This window comes from Carassius gibelio, chromosome A21 (genome assembly GCF_023724105.1).
Source record: "Carassius gibelio isolate Cgi1373 ecotype wild population from Czech Republic chromosome A21, carGib1.2-hapl.c, whole genome shotgun sequence".
Lineage (NCBI taxonomy): Eukaryota > Metazoa > Chordata > Actinopteri > Cypriniformes > Cyprinidae > Carassius > Carassius gibelio.
Genome location: NC_068391.1, coordinates 6,784,083 through 6,811,678, shown reverse-complemented (window position 1 = coordinate 6,811,678; position 27,596 = coordinate 6,784,083). Strand labels below are relative to the sequence as shown.

Below are 27,596 nucleotides of genomic sequence, written 5' to 3'. Positions count from 1 at the left end.
CTCGGCACAAATATAGACACTTACTGTACCTCAGATTGCCAGATACAATCGGTGTGAAAATGAGAGGTTATTTTAGTAGTAGGAGGAAGTTCTTGAGTACAGCCGTTTAAACAGACCTTTTCTGCTGGCTCACTTCTTTCTTTCCACAAGGGGTAGTTTAGATTTTTTTTCCCGTTTTTAAATCTTCCCATAAGTGCTATGTGTGACTTCCAGGAAAGGTTGTATTACAAAAAAAAAAAAAAAAAAAAAAACGGAACAAAAGAAAGAAAACAAAAAGAAGGAGTTCAGATTACCATCCATTGTATAGTTTCATGCTAGTGTGCCCTTGGAATAACCTACAAACTATAAGGTTAATTTAAAAGTGGTGTGTGTGCTTGAGCTCTAATGCGTGTCTGTACACCAAAGCATATCGGATTTAACATCTTGGATCTAGAAGGACAAACCTGCTCAAGCTTAACAAAAATGTGCTGAATTTATGTTCCATAAAAGTTATTGTTTACAGGTGACAGGAATGACCCCAGGGACCAAGAAGAGATCAATATATCAGTGTTTAAATAAACATAAAATTGAAGGGTGTTACAACAGTTATCATTTAGTATTATTTACTATTGTGTTATTTATTAATCATTTCAATTAGCTTTTATTTTAATATTTTCAGTTTTATTTTAATGTTATTAGTTTTTGTTATATATTTAGCTTTTAAATATATATATATATATATATATATATATATATATATATATATATATATATATATATATATATATATATATATATATATATTTCAGTTTTAATCATTTAAACTCATCTCTATTAGTTCCCAAAACACATTGCCAATAATTTTAGTTTACAATAACACTGGTTACAACAATACGACTGTATTTGTGCACACAAATATCGCTCTCACAAAACTTTGCTAACAGGAAACCTTACTTTATTTTTTCAAAATCCTCTCCTTGATATGACATACAGTGCTTTAGGAATCTTTCTTGAAACAAAGTATTGGTAGCGTCAAAAACACGTTCCAGGATTTGTACAAACACGAATGAAGTTTTAAAGGAAAGCACAGCAAGATATGAAGTGATCTGGTTCAAATCAAAATCTTCACATCAAACTCCATTATAGGTCACAACCTACATCTCACAAGATGATCCAAACAAAAATAGTCCTGGTCACTAATGACCTTTTCTAGGTAATTAATTCAATGTCAGTGTCAATGACATTTCCACATGTAAACAAACCGATACACCACAGAGGATTCTCAAACAAAATCTATCATTTAAAACACGACAGTTACTTAAATGAAATAAATAATAGTTTTGCAACAAACATGACTTGCCCTTGACATAAAATTCATTTTGAACTGCTGTGATTAGCGGCATAAATTTGCTGCAACCCACATGATCCCTTTAAAAAGGTCTCAATTTAGCAAATTAGCCACAAAACAAACATACCTGTATTAAAAAAAAGCAGTGCATTGAAGTCAGCAGAGCATGTTTATCAATTGTGCTATTGGCTATTTCTTTTCCATGTAAGGCTTTGGTTTGTATGCAGAGGTTTATCTTTGACTGACATACAATGTATAATGGGAGAGGTACAGTGCATGATTTAACCATGAGCCGACAGTGCGGATGGATTGTAGACATCTTATTTCATATTTCATACCAGTGAATACACATTCAGCCTTTTTTTATTTGTGCTTGTACACCCATATAACAAACTTAATCTGAATAAGCAAGCTTTTAGAACTCAGCTCGCTTTATATGTCAAATACGGATTAGTAGTGCGTTGACATAAAGGACTGTGCTGATATTTCAAACAAACACACAAAAAAATAAAACTCTTGCAGCATTTTCAGTGACGGAAGATCAGCTGGAATGAGCATTGAGGAAAAAAAAAACATGTCTTTCCAAACAGCTTCATTACAAATGACATTAGATTCAAAATTAGCTTTCGTTTAGTGTATAAAAACTAAATTAAAAACATTTTGATATCAAAAGAACTAGGTTGAACGTTAAAGTAACAGTTCACCCCAAAATAAAAATTTGCTGCAAATGTATTTACCTTCAAGACATTCAAGATGTAGATAAGCTTGTTTCTTCATCAGAACAGATTTGGAGAAATTTAGCATTACATCACCAGCTCACCAATGGATCCTCTTCAGTGAACGGGTGCCGCCAGAATGAGAGCCAAACAGCTGATAAAAGCATCCCAATAATCCACAACTAAATCCACATGACTCCAGTCCATCAGATAACACCGTGTGAGGTGAGAAAAAAAAAAACATGTTTGTAAGCAACACATCCTTTCTGATGGCACCCATTCACTGCAGAGGATCCATTGGTGAGCAAGTGATGAAGAAAAAGAACAACTCATCTACATATTGGATGGCCTGAGGGTTAATAAATTGTCAGCAAACTTTCATTTTTGGGTTAACTACTATTCCTTTAATGTCTTTTTTATTAGAAGAAATACTAAATAAATCAAACGAGACAGATTTGAGCTTATTTAGGCTAAGGAAAAACAAAAACCACCATTTGTGGTATCACTCTTTGGAATAAATAATGATAATCTAAGACCAATACTGGCATAGTGAGGCTATCCTTTTGAGAAAACTAGAAAAAAAAGGCATCTTTCAAAGGCAATCGTATTCTGAGATACCCACTTTTGTTGCTCGGTTGGCACAATAGACTTTAAAGTATTGTTTGTTTATTGTTTCTATAAATAGTGTTGCAAAGTTCTTAAAGGAAGTTGCTGGCTCATGAACCCACCGACTTCCCACTTCTCTTCAAAAGTGCTGTTCAGAGAAGCTTACTAGGATCTGGCCTGTTTCTGCAGCCATAAAGGATTTTGGGAAAAGACTGGAAGAAAAACAATAAGCTGAGAGTCGATCAAGCTTCCCCTGTTCGCAGCTAAGGCCTCTGGGAAATTTTGTTGCATCTTGGGAGTAGCATTCCACAGTAAGGAACCGAGGTAAGACTGAAGCCGCCAATACAGCCGTTCAAGAAGATTCTCAGGTCTCAAAATACTTATAGATGGCCGTCACGTAGGTCATGACGCTCTGCCAGTCGGGTCTTTCTGTGTGCACCATTTCACCAATGTCCTGTCAGACAGAGAGATTGAGTCAGATGGGGAACTGGTCAGAAAAAATGATGTTTGTGTGGCACAACTATCTAGCCAAAGCTTGTTAAGCAAAGAGCAAACAACATACTTTATGAAAGCGTTCTATTAATAACAGGTGCTGAATTAAATCCTGCTGCCTCTTTTCAAGACAGGGAACATACTCTCTCCACTGAAACGGCTAAATAATGTGATATTACTACTATTACTACACTGTCTATTTAAACAATACAAACTTAATTGGATCACTCTTTGTATGTATTGCCCTTTTTACCACATGACATGTTAAAACCCAATAAAGATTTTGCAACAAGACCAAAACAACAAAGGCTTATCTTAGATAATTTTATCAAGATGATATTTATATAGAATGAATGGTAATGAAATGACAGGGTGGAAGTGAAAAAAAAAAAGCATTCATTTTAATAACATAGCTTTAATCAAACAGGCTATGACAATAAAACACTTGAATGATCATAAATTAGGAGGAGCATTGAAGAAGTCGCAGTTGAATATTTAATTTTACTCAATATGAGATGTTATGTGAGGGAAGTGAAGTCATTGTTGGTTGCATTATTGTTTTACAGCTGCAAGTATTTATTAACAGGGCAGAGAGATCTTCTAATGCTGAAATTCAAAACAAACGAAGATTTATTCAACAGACCTCAAAGAGATTGTACATCATTCTGAGATCGTATATATTTCAACAGAATTTCATTAAGAAAGATAAAAAGGCTTGGATAAAAAAGGCCTCCTCTAAAAGGAAAGTCATTAAAGTGCATTTAAAAATATGCTCAGCAAAGCTGCATTTATTTGATTAAAACAGTAAATATTATTACAATTTAAATATATCGGTTTTCTGTTTGAATAGATAAAAAAGAAAAAAAACTTCCTGTCGTGGCAAAGCTGCATTTTCAGCAGTCATCACTTCAGTCTTCAGTGTCACATGATCCTTCAAAAATCATTTTAATATGCTGTTTTACTGCTAAAAAGCATTTCTTATTATTATCAATGTTGAAAACAGTCGTGTTCCTTCATATTTTTGTGGAACTGTGATCAATTCTTTCCAGGATTCTTTGATGAGCTAAAAGCTCTACCGAACTGCATTTATTTTAAATCGACACCTTTTGTAATATTATAAATGTCTTTACTGTCACCTTTGATTATTTTAATCCACCCTTGCTTGAATGAAATTATTATTTTTGAATTAGGTTCTGAGGCACTGTAATATAATGTATATATTAATTAGCTTTGACGTTTATATTAAACCCACCAGTGTGGATTTAATTCCCACACTTTCTGCTGCCTGGAAAGCCAAAGTGAAATTCCGCCTCTGCAAAACACAAGCAAGAAGAACGGATGTCAATATATGAAATTATATGCAAGTCTTCTATAAAATATATATTTTTTGTGCTAACTGATATTCAAGAAGGGAACATTTAGGTTGAAATCAGGTAAACTGGACCGAAATGTTCAGCCAAATTCAAAAGCTGTCCAATTGACCTGAACTCACCCTGTTGTGTCTTATGTGTGTGAGCGTACAGACCTTGTCCTGGCTGTTGAGCTCGTGGTAAGGGATATGTGCCGGCAGATAGGTGTGAAGAATGGCACAGAAAGCCAGCCCATCATTCCAGCTGCTGCTGAAGTTGGTGATGTCAATGTTCTGCGTGTTTGCGGAGAGGGGAGTAAAAAGATCAATAATTACAATTTCAGTAGATGAACTGATGGGATTGGGTGGGTGATTCAGGGGACTGATGAAGCAGTGAATCTTTCGGTGTCCCTGTGACATTATGGGTGTAGTTAAGAGCCACAGCTGTAAATCTTGACAGAAATAATGTCTTTTTTTTCCCCCCAATGTTTACACAAACGTTGGACACATTGCTTTTCATACAATGAAGCATGCCTATCTTATTTGGAGACACTTACAGCTAGGGTGACCATATGCGCTGTTCATACGGGACAAGTCCCAGCCAGGATTTTAATATTGCCTAAAACATCCAGGTTTTGGCTATTTGCACTGTGCAGGTTGATCGTTTTGTAACATTCATGAGAGCTATAAAGAGCAGAGGAGAGGGCTCCTTATGCTTTCGAATCGCTTTCATGTGTTTGTTCGTTCGTTTTACTTGAAGCATTGTGGCGCACTTTGGTTTTTTTTGGGATTTGTGCTCAGCGACGCTTCAAGGCAAATCGAACGAACGCGTGCGCATATTTGCATCGCTTTGACCGTTTCCCTCTAGATCTCACCTTCTCACACGCAGCCCCACGATTGGTCGATTATGTACAATACCTGCGTGTTATTGGTCAAACTTCTCTGGAACGTGTCACGTATGAACGGCGCATATGGTCACCCTACTTACAGCGCATGTTGACAAAAAACCTTATCTTTCTACATGCATTACATTACACGCAAACATTACATTGTTTGTTTAGTAAATATTTTGCCTATTTAGTGCTTTCAACCACAGATAAGGTCATTTTACTGAACATGAACACAAGACACAATATTTAACAAAATTCTGTTCGTAAACAGTCCTGAATATGTGAATATAAATCTCATATTCCATGTAAAATTACATACATAAAATGCACTATTTCTGGGTCAGAAATGGTTTGTAAATAACAATAGTTTCAAAAATAACATGTTTACAACACCTACACCTAGATGGATGAGATGTTTTCTAGATACACTGGTGCACACCAACTATTTTCTCAAGCACTGCCACAAAATGGAACCAAATTAAACTTTAATGCTGTTCTGAGAATAGTGTTCACCTACTTCTTCATATTCACTCACTGACAGTCTCACCTTGTGCTGAAGTGTTTGTTCAACAGCCTTGCTTATCTGTATCAACATACTTCACACATGCTTCAATCCATACACGGAAGTAGCCACCCGACTCGTTGGGGCCATTTATGGTGTTGTTGTGACCAGGAAAGAGGCTCTGCGTTCATTAATGCCCTCCTCAGATCTACAGTTCTCACGTGTTGCATATGTACATAGACTACTATTCATAATTTTGTGGCTGGTAAGACTTTTTGAAAAGAACTTAATATGTTTATTCAGCAAGGGCGTTAAGACTTCACATTGTTACAAAAAATATACATTTCAAATAAATGCTGTTCTTTTGAACTTTCTGCTAAAGAATCCTGGAAAAAAGTATCATGGCTTCCTCAAACGGCTTCCTACTAAGACATTTTTTACAGTGATAATAATAAGAGATGTTTATAACAGAGAATGATTTCTGAAGGATCATGTGACACTGATCAAAATTCAGCTTTCCATCGCAGAAATCAATTGCATTTTAAAATATATTCAATTAGAAAACAATAAGAATAATATTTCCCAGTATTACTGTTTTCACTGTGTTTTTGATCAAATAAATGCAGCCTTCATGAATATAAGAGACTTCTTTACCGTTCCCAAATTTCTGAGAGGTAATATTGGTGCAATTATGATAAAGCAGCTAGCAAGTGTACTTAAAAAGCATCATCATGTTTTTTTTTTTCTATTATATGTGTTTTTTGTTCTCAAGATTTGCTTTGTTTGATAAATCTGGAATCCAGAATGAAATACGTAGGCTGTATTGTGACAATTTACTGGAACTGGTATTTGTTCACCCATTCCTCTGATCTACATTCGAGTTTCCAAAAGAAACAAAATCACTCTCTTTCAGATTACGCTATCACCCGCATCCTCTAGCAAAAAGAGGAACAGCCTTTATCAGATGTGGCAGGCCGGTGTAAATGTGCAAAGGGATGGCGTAAATTGGCAGAGCTTTGTGGCAACCCACGGAGAGTGGAGTGGAAGGAAGTGATGAGTTCATCAGAGTGGGCCACAACAGCAGGAGATGGAGAGGCAGGAACAGACCCGGGTCTGGAGAAAACCAAAGTGGTATCACTGATAATGATGCCCTGTTTTTCGTCAAGAGATCTGTGCTAGCACACTGACCACTGACTATGGTAGTGCTTTTCATAGTAAGTGTCCTCAAAAAAGTATTAGGATACTATTAGGATACAATGATCTGCACCTCTAGTTATTTCCTTAAACACCTGTTTGAACTTGAGAGGAACTGATTTAATAAATACAGTAGGACCGGGAACATGTAGTAAGGAAGTTAAAAAGGTCAATTTTGTTTTCAATTCAACTGTAAATTCCTTAAATTGAATTAACTGTTATTTCATTCTTCACTAGCAAGTTACATCCACAACCCGATCCTCCCTTACAATTCAGTGTACAAACTTCAGCCATGTTGTTTCAAGCTAAACGAACGTCAGCACAAAAGAAGCGTGTGAAGAGAGTGGGTTACGACGACATCCAGACATCCTCCCTGTGTCCTCTCTCGTTTGTGTGCCAGTGTTCAAAGCAAGCAGCTAATGAAAAGAGGTCTTGTGTGCAAAAAAACAGGAAGGCCCGGGGGAGAGAGCATTAGGATAATCACATTGAAAATGGAGAAACAGAGGCAGCTTGCTGCAAAAAGTGCACTCCAAGTGAAGCCAGGCCGCTTGTAATGAACACATTAGAGTTTCAGTGAAAAATGGCTTTTATCCACTGGTGGACATTTCCATCAATCACATGCACACTTACTGAGAGACAGACAAAGATGCAGAGAGCAAGAAGGCGACAGAAAAATGCTGGGTTATGGGATAGTGGTGTCAAAAAGACAAAAGAACTCCCAAAACTGAAAGATGGAAAAAAAATGTATTTGCCTGGAGGTGATCAAACTGACAAAAACTCAAAACTGCACATTTCAGAATCTGTGGAATTAAAAGGAAAACACGGCTATAAATCACAAATCTGTGCCCACGAGGGTTCAATGCTCTGATTGGCTGAGAGGTTTTCTGTTTGTGACATGGGGCACAAAGCAGGAGAAATGTAGCACACTTCCTGACTTGAGGGAAACCATGGTAACATCATGGTCCGAAACCCTCTCTGAATGGTAAACATTTAAGATGTTTGATGGCAGAAGAGTCATTGCAATTGAAGGTAAATCTGTACGTTGTGCATGGCCATGTTCCATTTAAAAAGCAAACACACTCAAACAAGAATGCCTGAATGATGACAACTGAAATTTCCCAAGTGAATTTACAAATTGTAAGCTATCCTCAAATAATGAAATAAGCTTCTAACAAAGTAAGAAAAACAAACAAAGTTGAAACCACATTGAAAACCTGTCAGTCTTATGATCAGCAAGGCTGTAAATATACTGTAAAGACATTAATATTATAAAATATTGTTTTCATTTGTAATATTTTAATATAATTGTATTTACATCTATGCATTTAAATGTATTCCTGTGATGGCAAAGCTGAATTTTCAGCAACATTACTCCAGTGTTCAGTATCACATGATCCTTTAGAAATCATTCTCGAACTATTTTCTGCTAAAAAAAAAACATTTCTGATAATTATCAATGTTGCAAACAGAAACAGTTTCTATTTCTCATGATTGTTTGATGAATAAAATTATTACTTGTGTGTGCATGCGAGTTGTATTTAAAAAAATTTTTTTAAAGTTTTAATTTCTTTTAATACCTCAGGCCAATATATATTATTAATCGGGGTCAATATATAAATTCATGTTATGGCCACTAATCAATATGATGGACATTATTATAAATGCAGATGTTTATTTTATAATAACCATTTAAACGAATAAAAAAAAGGGTTTGGCTGATACCAATGTGGCAATCAATATATATTGTGCATGAAATATATATATATATATATATATATAGACACACACACACACACACACACACACACACACACACACATGCATATATATATAAAACCTGTACCTGATAACCCTCAGTCTTCTTCTGGCACCACCTGAGCAGAGCATTCCTCTTGGATTCTGCATATTCCCTGGCTAACGCAGACAGAGGGTCCTTCCGTTCCTCTCTAAAGAGACATCAATCACTTTAACAACACAGTTCCTTTGTATTTGATTCAACTTTAATAGCAAAAACCATCCTTCATTTTTGAGCGGAAATTCTATCGAGATGCACTGACCTGATGGATGCACCAACTTTAAGATCTTTCCGACACTGCCACTATAACAATTTATAGATTGATTCTGTATTGTAAAAACAGACCATCTTACCTACACAGAAATGTCAACCAACTGCACTGAAGAGTATCATTATTTAAAAAATTGCATTAATTTCGCTGGGGTATATTTTTTAGAAATAGCTAAAAAAAAAAAAAAAAAAAAAAAAAAAAAAAGAAAAACATTGAATGGGCCAAATTATTAATTTTTCTTTTATGACAAAAATCATTAGGATATTAAGTAAAGATCATGTTCCATCAAGATATTTTGTTTCCTACCGTTAATATATTAATACTACATTTTTTATTAGTAATATGCATTGCTAATAACTTAATTTGAACAACTTTAAAGCTGATTTTCTCAGTATTTCTTTATAATAATAATGTTAATAATTATATGTTGTTTATAATTTATTTCTTTTTTTTTATATTATATTATATTACATAAATAACAATAAAAAAAAATATTTAAAAAAAAATCGACTTTCAACCAGCCAGCACTTGAGTAAAACTAGCTTCTACCAGAACTTGGTTCTAGCTGGATTTTTCCAGCAAGGAAGTTAATACTACAACCAGAAGGAAATGCTTTGATAATAAAGGAAAGTACAGAATGATTTGTCTTCCTACAATGGCCTATTCAAATGCCACAGTGGACCTACGGTCAGGTTTCAGGACAGGCAAATGAGTGACATCCATTATCAAAACACTGAACTGTCAACACCGCAGCGAGCAGACAGAGACAGAGAAGAGTGTGAAACAGAGACATCTGGCCCACCTGACAGCAAGAAAGAGTCTTCTAGAAAGTCAACAAAAGAAGAGCCAGAGCAGAGATTAACATAAAAGAGATGGAGGCAAATAGAAAAACACTTACCGTAAACGTCCTCGTGTGGTGGGCGTGACAGAGGCAGTCGGGGAGGAGCAGTTGGACGATAAAGACAGCTGGGGAGAAGACGAGCCCAGCGCGAGGACTGAAGATGCCGTTGATGCATCGGTTACCGACAAATCTCTCTTTAACTCTTCGCTGCTTCTGCGAGAAACTGACAAGTAGAAGATGCATGGACAGTTAGATAATGATTACAACATCAGTGTGCCGTTAAAGGAATAGTTCACCCAAAAAGGAAAATTTGTTGAAAATGTATCGACCCACAGGCCATCCAAGATGTAAATGAGTTCGCTTCTTCAACAGATTTGGAGAATATTGCATTAAACATCACTATAATCCACAATCAATCCGCACAACTCACTGCATCAGTTAACATCCTGTGAAATAAAACGCTGTTTGTAAGTAACTAATCCAGATGATTTAACTTTAAATCCTCACTTCTCCCTAAAATACAAGTCTTTTATTCATAATATTGCTTCCATATGTGAAAAAGTCATGTTGTCTGAGGTCCCGTTTACACTATAACGCCGTTTTAAAATGAAAATGCACTAGAGTCAAAACGATCTGCGTTTACACTGCCGTTTCAGAAACGATCTCCGTCTACACTACATAACTGAAAATGCATGTCACGTGACCATTCATGCACACTGGGCATGCACATAAAAAAGTTGGTTGCTAGTCACTGGCATGTTTAACAATGAGCTTGGTGGAGAGGAAAAGCAAGAATGTATTTTGTGTGGACAGATGATGAGGTAGAATTGTTACTCAAAGTAACTAATCATTACAAGGTGGCCATGACACCCGAAAACGTTGATTAGGAGCCATGCCAAAACAAATACGGTGACATACTTGACAAAAGATACGTTTACACAATCGTCAAGGATGCGCAGAGATCACGTGGGCAGCCACGTCAATGTTTTCGCAAAATCACAGTTTTCGCAAAATCACCGTTTTGGTCCCTTTACATTAAAACGCAGCCCCGGAGTGTTCAAACTAAAAAGGGGGCAGCAGCGTTTTCAAAAGCCTCCGTTTTCGAACGTGGAAAACGCCAGAGTAGTGTAAATGATAGGCGTAACAGTTGCAAAAGTTATGCGTTTTCAAACGAAAAGCACTAATGTATATGGGGGCCTGAATCAGGAAAGAAATATGCACAGATCAAGCACTGTTTACAAGCAAAAACGGTCCAAAACAGTCTGTAACAAACAAATCTCCATATTCATCGGGAAGAAGGAGGCGGGAACCGGAGCACAATCAAAAAGCACTTTAATATCCAAAATAAATACAAAACGGCGCACCAACCCCTCACGGCCGACTGGTGCGCATAAATAAAAAGCACACACATTAAAATAATGTCCCAGGCCTGGTCCTCTCTCGTCCTTCACGGTCGTCACTCCAGTTTTATATCCTTCCATCTCCTACGTGGGACTCGATACTAGCGGTGGGGCTCAGGTGTAGCTCATCTCCAATCACTACACCTGGCCTCACTCCTCGTTCCCACGCCTCTCGGCCCCGCCCCACTCGCCACATACCCCCATCGCCCCTCGCAGGCCGGGGGGTACTCCCGAGACTGCGCTCTACTCCCCCCCCCCCTCCCTCCGGGGGAGACCGCTCACGGGGACCTGCGGGAACCTGGGGGTAGGACAGACGAGGCGAGAGAAAAGGAGATGGAAGGAGGAGTGACAGGGACGAGAGAGGGGAGAGAGAAAAAAAAAAAAAAAAAAAAAAAAATCCGGTTCCCAGACGCACTGCTGCTCGGCCCTCCACCGGCTGGGTGATCTCCTCCGCGGTGCCCGGCGGTGGCACTGGACGGCCCTCGGCGGACGGCACGACACTCCCCCGCCGCCCGGTGGACGGCGACGGCTCCTCCGATTTTGGGCAGCGGCAGGAGTCCCCCGTTCCCTGCCCCTCCGGATTCCGTCACGGAGGCGGCAGGCTCCGGCCCCCTGGCGAACGGCGCCGACTCCTCCGCTCCCTCACGGACGGCAGCCGCCCCTCCTTGTCGTGGGCGGTCGGCAGCGAGCTCGCCCGTCCCCGGCAACTCGCTCCAGCCCACCGCCTCGAGCGTCAATGGCGGCACGTACCTCGCCAGCTCGAGGGCACCGCGGATTCACCACAGCGGCGAGGGATCTTCAGCAGCGCGTCCCTCCTTCTCCCGGGCTTCGGCACCACTGTAACGATATGAACTTCTTACTCATCGGGAAGAAGGAGGCGGGAACCGGCGCACAATCAAAATCATTTTAATATCCAAAATAAATACAAAACGGCGCACCAGCCCCTCACGGCCGACTGGTGCGCATAAATAAAAAGCACACACATTAAAATAACGTCCCAGGCCTGGTCCTCTCTCCTCCTTCACGGTCGTCACTCCAGTTTTATATCCTTCCATCTCCTACGTGGGACTCGATACTAGCGGTGGGGCTCAGGTGTAGCTCATCTCCAATCACTACACCTGGCCTCACTCCTCGTTCCCACGCCTCTCGGCCCCGCCCCACTCGCCACACAGTCCTAAACAAATATGTTGATGGATTGTGCTGTGCACAACTAGAGATGGACCTTTTCACTAAATGAAGCCTTATTATGATTTATGAACTGGTAAATATGCCAAAAACTGACAATTAAAAGTTAAAGCACCTTGATGAATTTGTTTCTTGTTTGCAGCTTTTCGCTCCGAAAGACATGATCATGATGAACTGAAGGAGTTGTGGGGATTATTCGTATATTATTGTAATGTTTTTATCAGCAGTTTGGACTCTCATTCTGACGGCACCCATTCACTGCAGAGGATCCACTGGTGAGCAAGTGATGTAATACTACCGTATTTTCTGCACTATAAGGCGCACTTAAAAGCCTTTAATTTTCTCAAAAAAACGACAGTGCGCCTTATAACCCGGAGCTTTTATATATGGATCAAGGCGCTCTGTCAAAATGTTGACATTTCCTTTAGCACAGCTCTATCTAGTGGATGCATAACGCAAACCCAGTCAAACGTTTGACTGCAGTATCTTCTATTCCATGCGCCTTATAATCCGGTGCGCCCTATATATGAAAACAGTTCTAAAATAGGTCATTCACTGAAGGTGCGCCTTATAATCCGGAGCGCCTTATAGTGCGGAAAATAAGGTTAATTTTTTTACGCAAATTTTCATTTTTGGGTGAATTGTTCGTTTAATGTCACAACACACAATGGGCAAGTTGAATAACTGTACAGTCGAGTACATACATACCTGATATGGACTTAGTTGAATCTATGTTTGTCCCCCTCTGGAGGCTGCAACTGGGGCGTGTTACAGGTGAGGTCCGGAGGAGGTGGTCTGCTATTGAATTATATAAAAACACACATATAAATCATGACAAAGAACAACAGGCTTTATGTGGCATGACTAAGCTTTTGCTCTTCTAAAATAAATATCCTGCTTCCTTCTCAAGGCCTGGCACACAATCTCAGTGGTCATTAACTGCAAATGTTAAGCCTGAGGGAAACGCTACAGCACGATTACACATGACCTTTAACTCTGAGTTCGCCTCTGGATAACTAGATCAAACCAGTGTGAGGGAAGACCAAAAGATCAAGGAGCTAGATTTCAATTGTGACTAACGTCAGCCCACCTGGTATGCTCAGGTCTGTGTAGCTCGGCCTCTTGTCCAGCGCTGACGACAGAGGTTTGACTGAGCTTATGGTGTGCCTCTGTAAAATACAGAAAGAAAAAAAAACATGCATAAAGGCAAAACAGGGCTGGGCAATATAGCCACAATAAATAATAAATATTGGTTACATTTATATATTTTTTCTTTTTTTTTATTATTTGCTCTGAAGTGGCTGACCAGGGTGATTTTGAATGAACCCTAATTTCCACAAAACAATTTTTGCCAAGCAGATTTAAAATAACAATAAAAATATAGGGAGGTTTTTAAAAAAATTATAACAAAAAATAAATAATTTATAATAAATAATTTAGTGGTTCAAATTTTTTTTAAAGTGCTATTATAGTATTTATTAATATTTGCATCGCCTTTAATGTTTAAATTTTCATTTTTATATTTTTAATTATATTTTTCAATAATTTCATCATTTAATGATTTTTATATACATTTTAAAATGCATAATGGTTTTTATATATTTTATTAAGCTTTATTAAACTTATGTTATCAAATATAGGTTTTCACTTAATATTTATATTTTGCTTTATTTCAGCTTTCTTTCAATTAATAAAACCATAAATGATATAGTTTTAGTTCAAAATAATAATTGATAATATGGACCAATTTAACAATACAAAGTTCGAGACATGTAAATTCATGGAACATATTGTAATTTAATAATAAAACCTGAAAAAATACCAGACAAGGACTCTTGAGACTAGCCTTATTACAGTCTTTATGCATTAAAATGTGATGTTGCGTCATTATATATTCCTAGCAAAATCATTTAGAATACATCATAATATACAATATATAACTCAACCCTAGCTCACAGCGCAGCTTTAATAAATTCAATGAAGTTATGTTAGAGCTCAGGTGGTTAACACAGTTAGTTGTGAATTGCTGATGTTTTTAAATCACTGTTGTTTTTCATTGCCTAACCAGATAAACAGTACTGTCCAGGCCAAGAAAAATGGTCAGTTATTACCATTTCTAGAAAAATTGAAGGCTTTTTCTTGTGCCCCAATAACACAATTTCACAAATACATGCTTAAGCAAGTACATATTGACTTTCTACTAAAAAACAGGGCTTTATGAAACACATCTGACAATATCAATGCATGTAATATCTTGCTGTGATACTTTGTGATGTTAAAACAATATTTCTACCAATATAACAATATTTCACTGTTGCCATGATGCTAGGTTGATTGCAAGGCATTATTTTACTAGCCCAAGTCAAAAGTCCACAACAAGAATCTATGATTTCCTGGTCCTCTGATTTAGATCCCATCCTTCAGTGCCAGTCAATGGGATTTTTGCATCTTTTATTTAAAATTGGATTTTCAAATGTAAACCTCCTTCTCAACAAATGGCATGATTTCATGTCCATAGCACACCATGTTCTGAAAAAGCACCAATAATAAACTCCAATTCACCACAAATACACTAAAAGATTTCGGCGCCTTGCATGTGTTTTGTACTCAAAGTACGTCAAACTGCCTAATTTTTTTCTTTCCTTACAAAACATCCTGTTTTGGCACATTTTGAGGAAAAAGAACAACGAAGCAAAGGACATCCGTGGAGGACGAGTGTGAGAGCAAGAAGGAAAGCACAGCAGGTCTGGAGATCTCGTCTGACAGACAGGGGTGTTAGGTCAGAAAAATCCCCATAGAGAAGAATGCAGACATCTGCTAGAGTGATCAGAGAGACCCATCTATCCCACTGCAAATTCAGTTTACTTTTAAGATTAGGTTTTTTTTTTCAATGGCTTTAAATATACTGCCCAAAAAAATAAATAAAAGGGAACACTTGTGGGTTACATTGTGTTGTTAAGTGTTCCCATTATTTTTTGAGCAGTATATATATAAGACAAACAGACTTCCATTCAAAGGTTTGGGGTCATTAAGATTTATTTATTTATTTGTTAAAGAAATTAATACTTCTATTCAGCAAAGATGCATTAAAATGATCAAGTGTGTCATTAAAGACATTTCAAATAATAAACATATTTCAAAAAATGCTGTTTTTTTTTAACATTCTATTCATCAAAGCATCCTGAAAAAACATTTCACAGTTTTGACAAAAATTTTAAGCAGCACAGGGGTTTACAACATTGATAATAATAAGAAAAGTTAGTTTGACAGCAAATCAGCATATTAGAATGATTTCTGACTGATCATGTGACACTGAAGACTGGAGTAATGATGCTGAAAATAATGAATGACCTAATAAATTAATTACATTTTAAAATATATTCAAATTTAAAATGGTTATTTCAAATCGTAACAATGTTTCACAATAAGTGTTTTGCTGAGAGACCTCTTTTCAAAAATGATTGGAGTATCTTACTGACCCAAACTTTTGAACAGAAGTGTAACTATTTTAAGTATTTTGTAGGGCTGTCAATCGATTAAAATATTTAATAAAATCAGTGCCGTCAAAATTAACTTGCGTTAAGGCATTCATTTTGACAGCCCTAGTATTTAGTTTTTACTATTTTGTTTTTGCAATGACTTCAAACTTCAAATTTATTTGTCATGAATACTCTTATTTTACAAAATAAAAATACTTAAAAAGTTCAAGAAAAATTATTAATACATAATCATTATTAACAGATATTAAACAGTTGGGGATAGAATAGGCCAAAACTATATTGTGCATTTATCATATGACTATTTCCATCCTTTCATTAATTCTAATGGTTCATACCTGCATAGGAGAGACAGCAGCGGCTGGAGGGGTTTTGACGGGACTGGGACTGAGAGGCGTTCTGGAAATAGCGGCAGCGGCAGCAGCAGCAACATCAGCAGCAGCGGCAGGACTAGCTGGAACAGGACCTGTACATAGAGAAACAGATGTGATTTATAAAAAGAAATGGAAGAGGTTTTTATATATTTGCATGCCAACCTATCAAATGGCTAATTTGTCATTTAATGAATCTCATCATATATTTAACCACTTGTAAGATTTGAACAACCTACAACCTGTAGGCAACACATGTAGATCCATAAACACTAGGCCACAACACCCTAAACGTGAGGCATCATCATAAATCTGCATGAATTTATGAACCTTGTGAGGCGCTGTCGAAGCTCTTGATGAGTGTTTTGACTGTGGGTGAAGGTTCAGAGGAAGTGGAGGACCGTCTGCTCAGGCCCATCCCCTGCCTCAGTGCGGCCAAGTCTCTTTCCACGGCATTCATATAATTATACACTCGGCCACGCTCCTCTTCCTGGCTGTAAGACACACACTGATGCACTAATCATACACAAATATTTGCAAAAAAATAAAATCACACAACCTGTCTACATCCCTGTTGTCACAACACACTGCATTGTACATTTTCATGACACCTTGTCTTACTTCTTGCTCTTTAGTTCATCCAGCTCTTTGTTAATCTTCTCATTTTTATCCTGAGCTTCATGTAAGCGGCGACGCAGGTCTCCGATCTCCTCCTGAGCTTCTGTCTTGATTTCGTTGGCGATTACAACCGCTGTTTGCAGATCAACTTGGAACTGACGCCACTCTGCTGATTCCTCCTGTGAGTGACAGGTGGCAATTCAGTTCTTTTGGAAAATTAACGAATTAAAAAAATTCTATAACAAATGGAACACTGTGATATACACAGTACAAAGGAAGCAAATAAAAAGGGAAAATTTACCCGCAATTTTCTGTGAAGAACTTTAATCTCTTTCTCCATGTCATATTTCTGATCATGTAATTTTTTGATAGAATCTGAGATGGAAAAATGACAGAAATACAGATTTATAATGAAAGCTAAATATCAATCATTTGTTCCTGCAAGTTAATTTAATTATATTTTCTTCTTCTTTTATTCATAAAAATGTATTTGTATTGATGTTAAGGTAATATTGTATTGTATATATTGTATAAAATTATCAAGTATGTTGAAACTGAAACTGAAAGCTAAAGAAAAGTCAGGTCATGACAATATCTGTATAGTCTACTCCGATAGCTCATTGCCGCCTCTATGTGGACAGAAGCCTGAATAACCACAAGATAATGAAAACAAAACATATTTGGTCAACACCAGAAAAAGTGTGGGTGGATTAATTATAAATACTTTTTAATGACCATCTTGTCATATGACTTACTCTCCAGGTCAGAAATGATGAGGTTGTCATGGAGCTTGACAGCACGATGCTGCTCGACTTCATCCTCTAGCTCAAAGATGGTCTCCTTCATGTCAGCGATCTCAGTATCCTTCTCCTCTAGCTCAGAGCACTGCTGCTCCAGGAGCTGCTTCTGCTCCACTAACTGTGCCTGGACATCATCACGAAATGCTCGGAACTCACCCTCAAGCTTCAGCAAACACAGACATTTCACATTACAGATACATGTTGGAAAATATACAGTACACTGCTACTACTAGCTGGAGGATCAATAACTGTGCTTTAAAGGGATACTCCACCCCAAAATGAAAATATTCCAAAACCAAAAAACCTTAATTTGTCGTCGGAACACAATTTAAGATATTTTGGATGAAAACCGGGAGGCTTGTGACTGTCAAGTAAATTGCTCTGTCAAGGTCCAGATAGGTATGAAAAACATCGTCAGCGTAGTTCGTCTGCCATCAGTGGTTCAACTGTAATGTTATGAATCAAGGAGAATACTTTTTGTATGCGAAGAAAACAAAAATAACAGCTTTAGGGGCCGTTCACATATCACGCCTAAAAACGCGTGGAAAACGCTAGGCGCGCCGCTTTTTCCTTCTTTCCAAAGCGCTCGGGCAGAAGCGCTCCTGAGGCATCTGCCTTTGCTAAGCAACCATGACGTGCTCTCTCCATGAAGACGCGGAAATTTCAGCAAAGGATAAATGGATTTGCAGCACTAAAAATCGCTTGCAGTAGCTATGCTACTAAATGTATTTCAAAATGGCAATCCATTATACAGCTATGAACAGCTGTTCCTTCATCTTGGCTGAGTTTTCAACGTTGTTACGGAAAAGGATGAAGCTGATTGGTTAGTTCTTGTCACATGACCCGCAGTGCGCTTGCGGCATTCTGAAAAGTTGAGATGTTTTTAAAAAACAGGCACGTCCACACCGCGTGCTCATCGCGACCGCGTCGCTTCCATTATGAGCGCACATGACACGCGGCTACATTGGAAATAATGAACTTGCACGCGCAAAAGACGCTATATGTGAACGGCCCCTTATTCAATAATTTGTCTCCGTGACATTACCATAGCGCCATTCTGGAGAACATCCGCCGATTGCAATCGGTGTCCGCTCTTCTGTGTCAGCCATGCTGCACGGATGCGCTGTTTTCATTCAAATCAAAGTGTAAATACACATAGAAAACGTATCCTTGTGTCGCGGCGGACATGGAATACTGTACGTAGTTTACCTTTCAGCGGATGTTCTCCAAAATGGCACTAAGGTGATGTGGAGAGGCAGAGAAGACGATTTGTTGAATAAAGTCGTTATTTTTGTTTTCTTTGCGTACAAAAAGTATTCTCAGCGCTTCATAAAATTCAGATTGAATCACTGATGGCAGATGTACTATTCTGACAATGTCGTTCATAATTTTTTGGACTTTGACAGAAAAATTTACCTGGCAGTCAATGGGACAGTCACAAGCCTCACGGTTTTCATCCAAAATACCTTAAAATGTGTTACGAAGACGAATAAAGCTTTTACAGGTTTGAAACGACATGGGGGTAAGTGATTATGACAAAATTTTCATTTTGGGGTGGAGTAACCCTTTAAGGCAGCGGTTCTCAATTCCAGTCCTCGTGCCCCAGTAGGTAATATGTAGTACCTATTCAGACAGTATGCGTCTCAGACGCAGCTTAAGACAACTTAAAATAATCAAAGGTATGAGTTATCCAAGTGTGTCATTTTCACCTTGCAAATTGCGTCCTGGAGCTGGGCAGCTTCACTGCGTGTGTACCCCAATTCCTCTTGTAACTGAGCTGCTTTGGCCTCTGCACGCTCTTTGTCTAATCTCTCGCTGTCCAGCAGGTAGCGGATGTCTGTTTTATCCCCTGCGTTGTGAATGGAGAGGAGCTGGGCAACTCTCTGCCGCTCTTGCTCAAGTTGGATCCTGCAGCGATTCAGCTCCACCTGCCCCCCTTCGGACACTACCCTCAGCGCTTCCAGCTCCGCATTGGCAACTGCCTGCTCCCTCCGCTCCATTTCCACAGCTCTCTCCGCCACATGGACACGCTCCTTCAATGCTCCCATCAGGCCTTGGGCTTCTGCATTCTCCTGTTCTGCCATCTTGAGAGCACTGCTTAGTTGTTGCTGAACACCCAGCAGCTGCTCCCGCTCAAAATGTGAGCCATCGTTCAGCTCGGCGTAGCGCCTTTCCAGCTCCACATATCGGACGCTTTTGGCATCTTCATCCTTGGCGTAGGCCACTCGATGCTCATCCAGCAGGCCACGGAAGTAGTCCAGCTGTCTTCCGTATAGTTCCAGACGCTCCCCTTGTTGACAGAGGGAGTCAACCAGAATGGCACGCTCCTCACCCAGGCGTTCATTCTCTGTGGTCAGCTCTTGTATGATCTGCTGCAGGTCAGCAAGCTCCTGCAGAGTGGCCTGGAGTTCTTCTGCCGTGCTGTGCTGGTTCTCCTCCATTTGATGGATGCGCTCAGTCAGGCAGGCCATGGAAACTTCACTAGTGTTCCCACTGCTGCCCCTGCGGGAATGTTCCCGGCTCGGTGGCCCTCCTTCTGATTCAGAAGACGATCCACAACCTGAAGGCACATCCAGAGCATCATCGCTGGAGGTGATCGGCTGGTAGGCCTCACTGCACTCACTGTCCAATGCATCAGGAGGGCCTAAACGTCTTGTTTCTGACAGCAGGTCCTCTATAGAGCCTTGGGCAGAGCCTTCTGCAGAAGATGGACACATACCACCACCCCTGTGTTCACAGTGACCTCCACTGTAGCCAGCAGCTACAGGCTCAGGACTGAGGGACAGGCAGCACAGACCTTTGACAGGGCTGTCTAGACGATGCTCCAGAGAAAAGCCGAGAGCATTTAGACGATCCTTCAGCATCCGGTTTTCACTCTTCAGCATATTTAGCTCATCAAGGATGCCCTGGTTCTGGTCTTGAAGGAGGAGGAGAGTGGACTCTACATCTGTGGCACTGATCACAGAAGAAACCTCTTTCTCCTGAGGCTGCTTGTTGTCTTGAGATACTTGTTCTGGATTAGGGGCCTCAAGTACTTCCAGACCAAGCTGAGCCTTCATACCTTTAAGTTCAGAGCGGAGATGGAGGATCTCCAGGTCTTTGGTCTTGGCTAAGCCAAGCAGGTCCTTCACTTGACACTCCAGCACTGCTTTATGGCTTATCTGGTTGTCTGAGCGAGATTTGCTTGTCCGAGAATCTGTCTCTGCTAGGGTACCGCATCGTGATCTTTTTGGAAGCATGGCATCTGTGGGTGCAACAAGCTTTTTGGCAACACTAGCTCTGGTGCGTTCTCGCAAGTTCTCTCGGGTCGTGCCTGGATCCTTGACTGTGGATGACATGGCACGCTTTCCTGAAAGACCTACAGGAGAAACAAATGGTTAGAAGTAGAAATACTTCCATAACCACCAAACTTTTATGGATATTGCATTAGCTGTGTTTTGGGTATCAAAGTATTTGTGCAACACAAACAAAACACTTCTTTAGAACTAGGGCAATGCTTTGCACTACCTGAACTGGTCTTCGACTTGGTGTCAGTGCTGTTGGTGTTCTGAGAGGAGCTCCCTCTCTTGTTTCTAGCAGAAGTGTTACTGTTGCTAACGGATACAGCTCCACTGCTCACCGCTGGGAGATCATCATTACTCTTTGCCTGGTTAGCATGCAAAACATTAAGTTAATGATCTGCTGCAGACAAATCACAATGCAACATTCTTCTAGCACTTGGTTCAATATTTTTATAAGGATTAAATACAAATGTTTTAACTTCCTCCATACTGAACAGTTACCTTAGGCAGTGGAGCTGAACTCTGAGTTTTGTTAGTCATCTTGCCACCTGTGCCCATAATGCTGCTTCCCTCTGGTCTGCCTGGGGCTTTAGAGCCTCCTGAGGTTCTGGAGGAGGCAGCCGTGGGCTTGGTCGCCTTTTTCATGCTTGGCTCCAGGTTCTTGATACATTTACAGCATAATCTAAATGAAGGAAAATGACCAATGAGAAATTTGGATACATTTTACGGATTATTTCACATAAATGTATCCAAAGGCATCTCATCTCTAACACATAGGCATCTCTAACACATATTGTTTTTCTTCAAACCTTTCAATCCTGTAGAGCCTTTCATTGAAATATCTCATTAACTAACCCCAGCACAGGTAACTTCACTCGGGGAACACAAAGTTTACGAATCAATGTTTTTATTCTTGGAAACAGTTGGAATGTAACATTATGGTCCCTGAGGACTCTATTTATGCAGCTTCACACACACTGTAAACTCAGACAGTCATTGGCCAGTCTTTGAATGCGTGCAAATGCAAGACTGTGTGATTGGAACAGGGTCAGAAGAGGATGGAACTGCCATCCTTATCACATCATCATGGGAGGAGGCCAGGCCCATTGGAGGAACTGACCAACTGCATCTAGCCTTAAAAGGCTTTGAAAGTCCAGAGCAGCAACGCTAGGCTTGAAGCTAGAAAAAACACAGCAGCTATATGTAGTACAAATTCGTGTGAACTTCACTCAAATTTTGAGGTCAAATGAGGTAAAATGTAATCAAATATAGTTAAAAAAAAAAAAATATATATATATATATATCTATATCTATATATATCTATATCTATATATCTATATATATATATATATATATATATATTATTTTGTAAAAAGAGTCTTAAATTCATTTAAATCTTATGTCTATATATTTTATATGTAAAACATTTTTTTTATTTTTTTTTTTTTTTTTTTTTTTTAAATGCTATAGGCTAGCCCATCTGTAAGGGTTATGTAGCTACAAAAATCAGAATGTAAGAACAAAAGAAGTCTAGAAGATAGATCTGTGCAAGTATAAGTGCACTCACATGTTGATGTATAAAGAACCAGACAATTCACTGCAATGCTCATGTAGCTAGTGAACCTTATCTTTCTTAGGGCTGCACGATCATGTCAAAAATCATCATTGTCGATTATTCCCTTGAAACCGTAATCGTAACTATTAATTAAGATTATCACAGTTTACATTGAATGATGTTTATACCATTGTTTAATACAACTACATGCCATATTTTGATATGAAAATAAACAAGCTGAAAACACTAACTGAAAAACCTTTAGTCTCAGATTGGTTTCTACTTTAAATTATATATAAATTATGTATTATAATGTGATACTAAAACTAAAATTTAATAATGTGAAAAACTCTTAAGATAACATGTAGAAAGAAAGAAAAAAACGCATCTGAAGCACACAGAATAACTTAAGTGGACTTCGCGATTACAATTAAGGACGCCACAAAAAAAACGGCAATTAATCGTTAGTTTAGAAAATCAATTAATTGTGCAGCCCTATGTGGCCTCTCTTTGCAAACTGAAACTGCGGCAATGTGGATGCTTTGATGGCAAACAGATGAGATAGACAGCAGCCTAAACACCCCTATTTTTCCCCACAAGCCTTTTTAGTTGAGATGTTTGAACAGTAGTCAAAACAAAAAGTACCACACCCAACTAAACCAAAACTCACCGTCTTACCGAAAGAAGATAGGTACATTAAACCAAACCTGAAGATATGAAAATGTAGCCATATTTAAATTTAATGAATTATGTGCAGCAAATAAACTGAAATAAATTATATTAAGAATTAAAATAAGTCCCGAAAATGATTCTATTGTAGCTTTCATAACAGAAATTCCTGTATGAGCGCTTCTTATAGGAATTATTCACCTAAAAAGAAACATTGTCATTATTTATACAAACTCATGTTATTCGAAATCTGTACGTCTTTCTTTCTTCTGTGGAACATTGAATACAACATTTTGAAAATTGTCTAATTGTTGTTTTTTGGCCATACAATGAAAGTCGAAGGGTACCGAAACGGTTTGGTTACCAGAATTATTTTAAATTTCTTCTGTTATGTTCCACTTAGAAAAGAAAGTCACATGAATTTGGAATGACATGAGGGTTAACAAACTATGACAGTTTTTGGATGCACTATTCCTTTAACAAGCATTAGCAATGAAATTGAACATTATGGTCATTTTCTTCAAGTGCCTCTCGCTAACTGTAAAAATCATAAATGTATGTGGACAAACCCTGAGGGAAAAGAAAGATACTCTGCAGTAAAATTCATAAGCGGAGCGGAGTTAACTGCCCAGGTTAACTTCCCACTTTAGAGGTCATTGCAGGCAACTTTCTTTTTATCAAACCCAAAATGTTCTTGATTTCAGTGCTCGATATGCAAACAGCTACTGGACATTCGCACAAATCGGAGCGTGCTGAACCTCAGCGCCACAACACTTCAACACAGACATATCCATCAACACGCTCCTAAAAACACACAGCCTCAAACATGAGGGACCACGCAAGCAAATTCATATTAGTTTAACAGGACAAACTCAATGACTGCCATTGGAATCCAAGCTTAGAGTGCAATCTCTGAATCAAGTCTTTAAAATGAAACAATATTGAATATTTCCGGTTACAACATCCTGACATGTATCAAACACACTCTACGACTCCAAAGTGAAAAAAAAAAAAAAAAAAAAAAGAGGTTTTCATTCCAGGTACATAAAGAAGAATTAGAGCACCTGTTCAGATCTTCAACACAGATGTCCGAACAAAATCAGATATAGGCAGAAAGAACAAATTAAAACTAAATTTCTAAATGTTTCGAAATTCTGAAAATGTAAACATTCAAAAACTTTCTTAAGGCCCATTCACACCAAGAACAATACTTATAATGACAACTATTAAGGCTGGTTAAAAAATATATTGATTTTAATCGATTCTCATTTTTATGAAACTGTGCAATGAAACTAAACTATATTGACTCATAATTCCTAAGAAAAGATTAGTTCAGCCTGTCAGATAATGAACGGAACATTGTAGCACGACTCCTATCCAATAAATTGCAGTAAGCTTTGTTATTTGTTCATTTTTATATGAAACAAAGTCTCAGGTTTATTTCAAATTCTGTCAATTTCATTACAATACTAAAATATTAAATGCCATATTGGCGCTGTTTGATGTGGAGTGACAAATTGCTGTGAACTGATCATCTCTGCTCTAATAGCAGTTACAGCATGAAATAAACATGAATGAACATCGGAAGGTGTTTTATATATATTATATATATTTTATATTATATATAAAAAAAGAGAGAGCACAGCTTACCAAAATTGGTATCCTGTCTCATGTCTATCAGTGTTTCAAATGTCCTACCTGATATATATCCAAAATAATTGATATTGAATTGAAAGCCTGTGAAGAATAATCAAATTGAATTGTGAAAATCGTCAAACCCACCCCTAATAACTATAACTTAAATGTTTTCAGTATCACTCTAAACCTATGAGAATAAGGAAGCCCAAACTACAACTATAACGTTAAGAACACAGAGGAACAATATCATTGGAATTACTTTCAGAAATTTTTTAAGCTGATGAATGATAAAAACGTTGGCAGCTGTTGATCCTGTGGACTCAACAACTCGTTAGGTGAGAGCTCTATGAACTCAGCTGAGTGTGTCAGAAAAGGGAGACACAAAATGTGGAGTGGGTCCCCAGAACCAGAACTGAAAACCACTAAATACACATGGGAGCATTTGAAAGTGGGATAGTCTAGGGATCCACTGATAGATTTAAACGCTCCCTTGTGTGTCGGTTTAAGCGCTCAGTGAAGAGATGATCATTATAGACAATCACAGACATATCTGGTATTGTCACTTTTTTTAAATTTCAACATTGTCTGTTACCGAAGTCAGTACTTTTGACAACCCTATTCTGAGACATAAGAACCATGACGCTACTAATAAGAGCATCATTTAATGTAGTGTAGTCTGCACAAGAGGGATACAACTGGGTCAGTGTCCACAGGATGTCCCACTAGGAACACAGGCAGTCATTTCCACCCAAATCTGTTAAAGAAACAATACTAATTTCTAATGAAGTTCTCATATGACAAAAACAGCGCAAATATCAGCAAAACATTACAGCATTTTATATTAAATGAGCCATTATAACCTATTCTATGACTTTATAAATGACATTTTGAAGTCAAGTAAACATTAAACAGGTTTCACAACCCACAGGAAATTCAATGAGAAGAAAAAAAACAGGGCGTTACCTGATTTTATCCATTGGGAATTGACTAGATTGTGAAAGGAGGCTTTACATCCTAGAATGGAGCTAGGAGGTTGGAGGGATGTTATAATTATAAATTATAGAATAATAAAGACAAGTGATTTTGCAACCAAAAACTATTTGTGCGGCTGAAATATTGAGAGACAGCATTTTGAAAGTTAAACTTGACACGCTGAATCTCAGCACTTAAAATGCATGACTAACCATTCCCTGCTGTACTGAAGTTCTGAAACTGAAAGCAATAAAAATGACAGATGAACCTTTTACAGACCAAGAAAAATACTCCTCAGTCGCTGTTCCCCTAAACTGAAGAAAATTTCATACACTAATCCAAGCAGTCCAATTCATCAACAAAGTATTTTTTGGCAGAAATGCTCAATAAAAGAAGCTACGCCATATGTAACTATTACAATAAGATTTCCAGCTACTATATTTAAAATGATTCCTACTGTAATCAATATTTAATGACCAGCTAAGAGGGTTTGCCATTACCCACATACTCTAGCCTGAAGCACTCCCCAAAATGCTTTGGATGTCTGTCTGGAGGTGCTGGGTTGACTGGAATGTGCTGCTGCCTGCTAGAATCAGTTCAAACCAACTCATCAGATGCCGTCATGAGAAAAAGATATAACGTTAGACGCCATAGACTCAGCAGAGCCCATTCCGACCAAGAAGTAAAGTAAATTCTCTTGACATTAATGACATTCTGAAGATGGACAGTGGATATATATTTTTTAAAATAACTACTATGGAAAACCAAAGTGAACTGTATCCTTGGAAATTTTTATATGTATCTTAACGTCGTAATAATTTACATAACACACATAAAAGTTATTCTGACTCATGATGGCAAACGCAACATTATTTCAATCGAGACATTAACTTTTCAGTTATATAGTTGCAGTTTGTTTTGACATCAAACGAAGATTGGCGACACTATAAACTGTTATAATACTAGTATATATGATTTTTAATTTAGAAAAAAAAGTTTTAAAAGCTCCCGTTGGGCCTGGATTGTTATTTACAGAACTGACCACAGTCGAACTGGGACTCAATTCAGAAGAAGAAACTACATCGATCGAGGATAGGATGAAAACTTAAATGACACTTTACCTTTCTCTCCTCGGAGAACTTCCTAGGATGTACCCGAATGAACTCTGACTAACGTCATCTTAAAAAGAAAAGACAAATAAACGCTTTATTGTTGTTGAAAAATCTCTGCTTTCCAACTCTCCGGCAGCGGAGCGTTGCTTGTGATTCCCACTCCTCCTACCAACGCGATGTAAAGCGGGAAACAATGCGCGGTCACGCCTTATTTCAGTAAATTGCAATATTTTTCAAAATAAAAGTCTTGGACAAAAACGGCAAAATATTTGTATTGAATACACTGGTATTGATAAATACAAAATTGAAAGGTTGCGGAACGAGAGGAAAGACCTTTGTTTAAAGAAACTTTAAACTTAAAAAAAATTATTGCTTTTTTGTCTACTGTATGTAGAAGTAGCTTAATAGTTACAAAAATCTGGCCCACTAAAACAAAGGTTGCAGGACATTCCCAAATTTAGATTACCCAGATCAAATGACTAGTATAGCAGTCTTCAAGAAGTTTGTCTACTCTGT

The 27,596-nt window shown here is 38.2% G+C and overlaps 1 protein-coding gene across 2 annotated transcripts; it reads right to left on the bottom strand.

The window, feature by feature from the left end:
• Positions 1-912: 912 nt before the first annotated feature.
• LOC127942034 (cytospin-A) lies at positions 913-27,268 on the bottom strand. 2 transcript variants are annotated; one of them, XM_052537561.1, is made up of 16 exons: positions 27,090-27,268; positions 21,636-21,816; positions 21,361-21,499; positions 19,563-21,211; positions 17,809-18,016; positions 17,355-17,428; positions 17,057-17,232; positions 16,766-16,929; positions 16,403-16,530; positions 13,658-13,736; positions 13,276-13,365; positions 10,040-10,205; positions 8,919-9,021; positions 4,667-4,783; positions 4,394-4,453; positions 913-3,103 (listed from the first exon to the last, which is right to left on the bottom strand). In XM_052537561.1, the coding sequence occupies exons 2-16, from the start codon at positions 21,777-21,779 to the stop codon at positions 3,014-3,016; spliced, it is 3,387 nt and encodes a 1,128-aa protein (XP_052393521.1). In that variant the 5' UTR covers positions 21,780-21,816; positions 27,090-27,268; the 3' UTR covers positions 913-3,013. The 2 variants fall into 2 exon arrangements, with proteins under 2 accessions (XP_052393521.1, XP_052393522.1); XM_052537562.1 differs by lacking the exon at positions 8,919-9,021 and having other exon boundaries at positions 27,090-27,250.
• Positions 27,269-27,596: the final 328 nt, after the last annotated feature.

Bases quoted from the DNA above. Each gene is read 5' to 3' on its own strand.
- LOC127942034 (XM_052537561.1), bottom strand. From the start codon at position 21,779: ATGAAAAAGGCGACCAAGCCCACGGCTGCCTCCTCCAGAACCTCAGGA. The intron at 17,233-17,354 runs GTAAATTTTCCC...TGTCACTCACAG, and splicing joins TTCTTCACAGAAAATTGCGG to GAGGAATCAGCAGAGTGGCG. The intron at 13,366-13,657 runs GTGGGCTGACGT...ATAATTCAATAG, and splicing joins CACAGACCTGAGCATACCAG to CAGACCACCTCCTCCGGACC.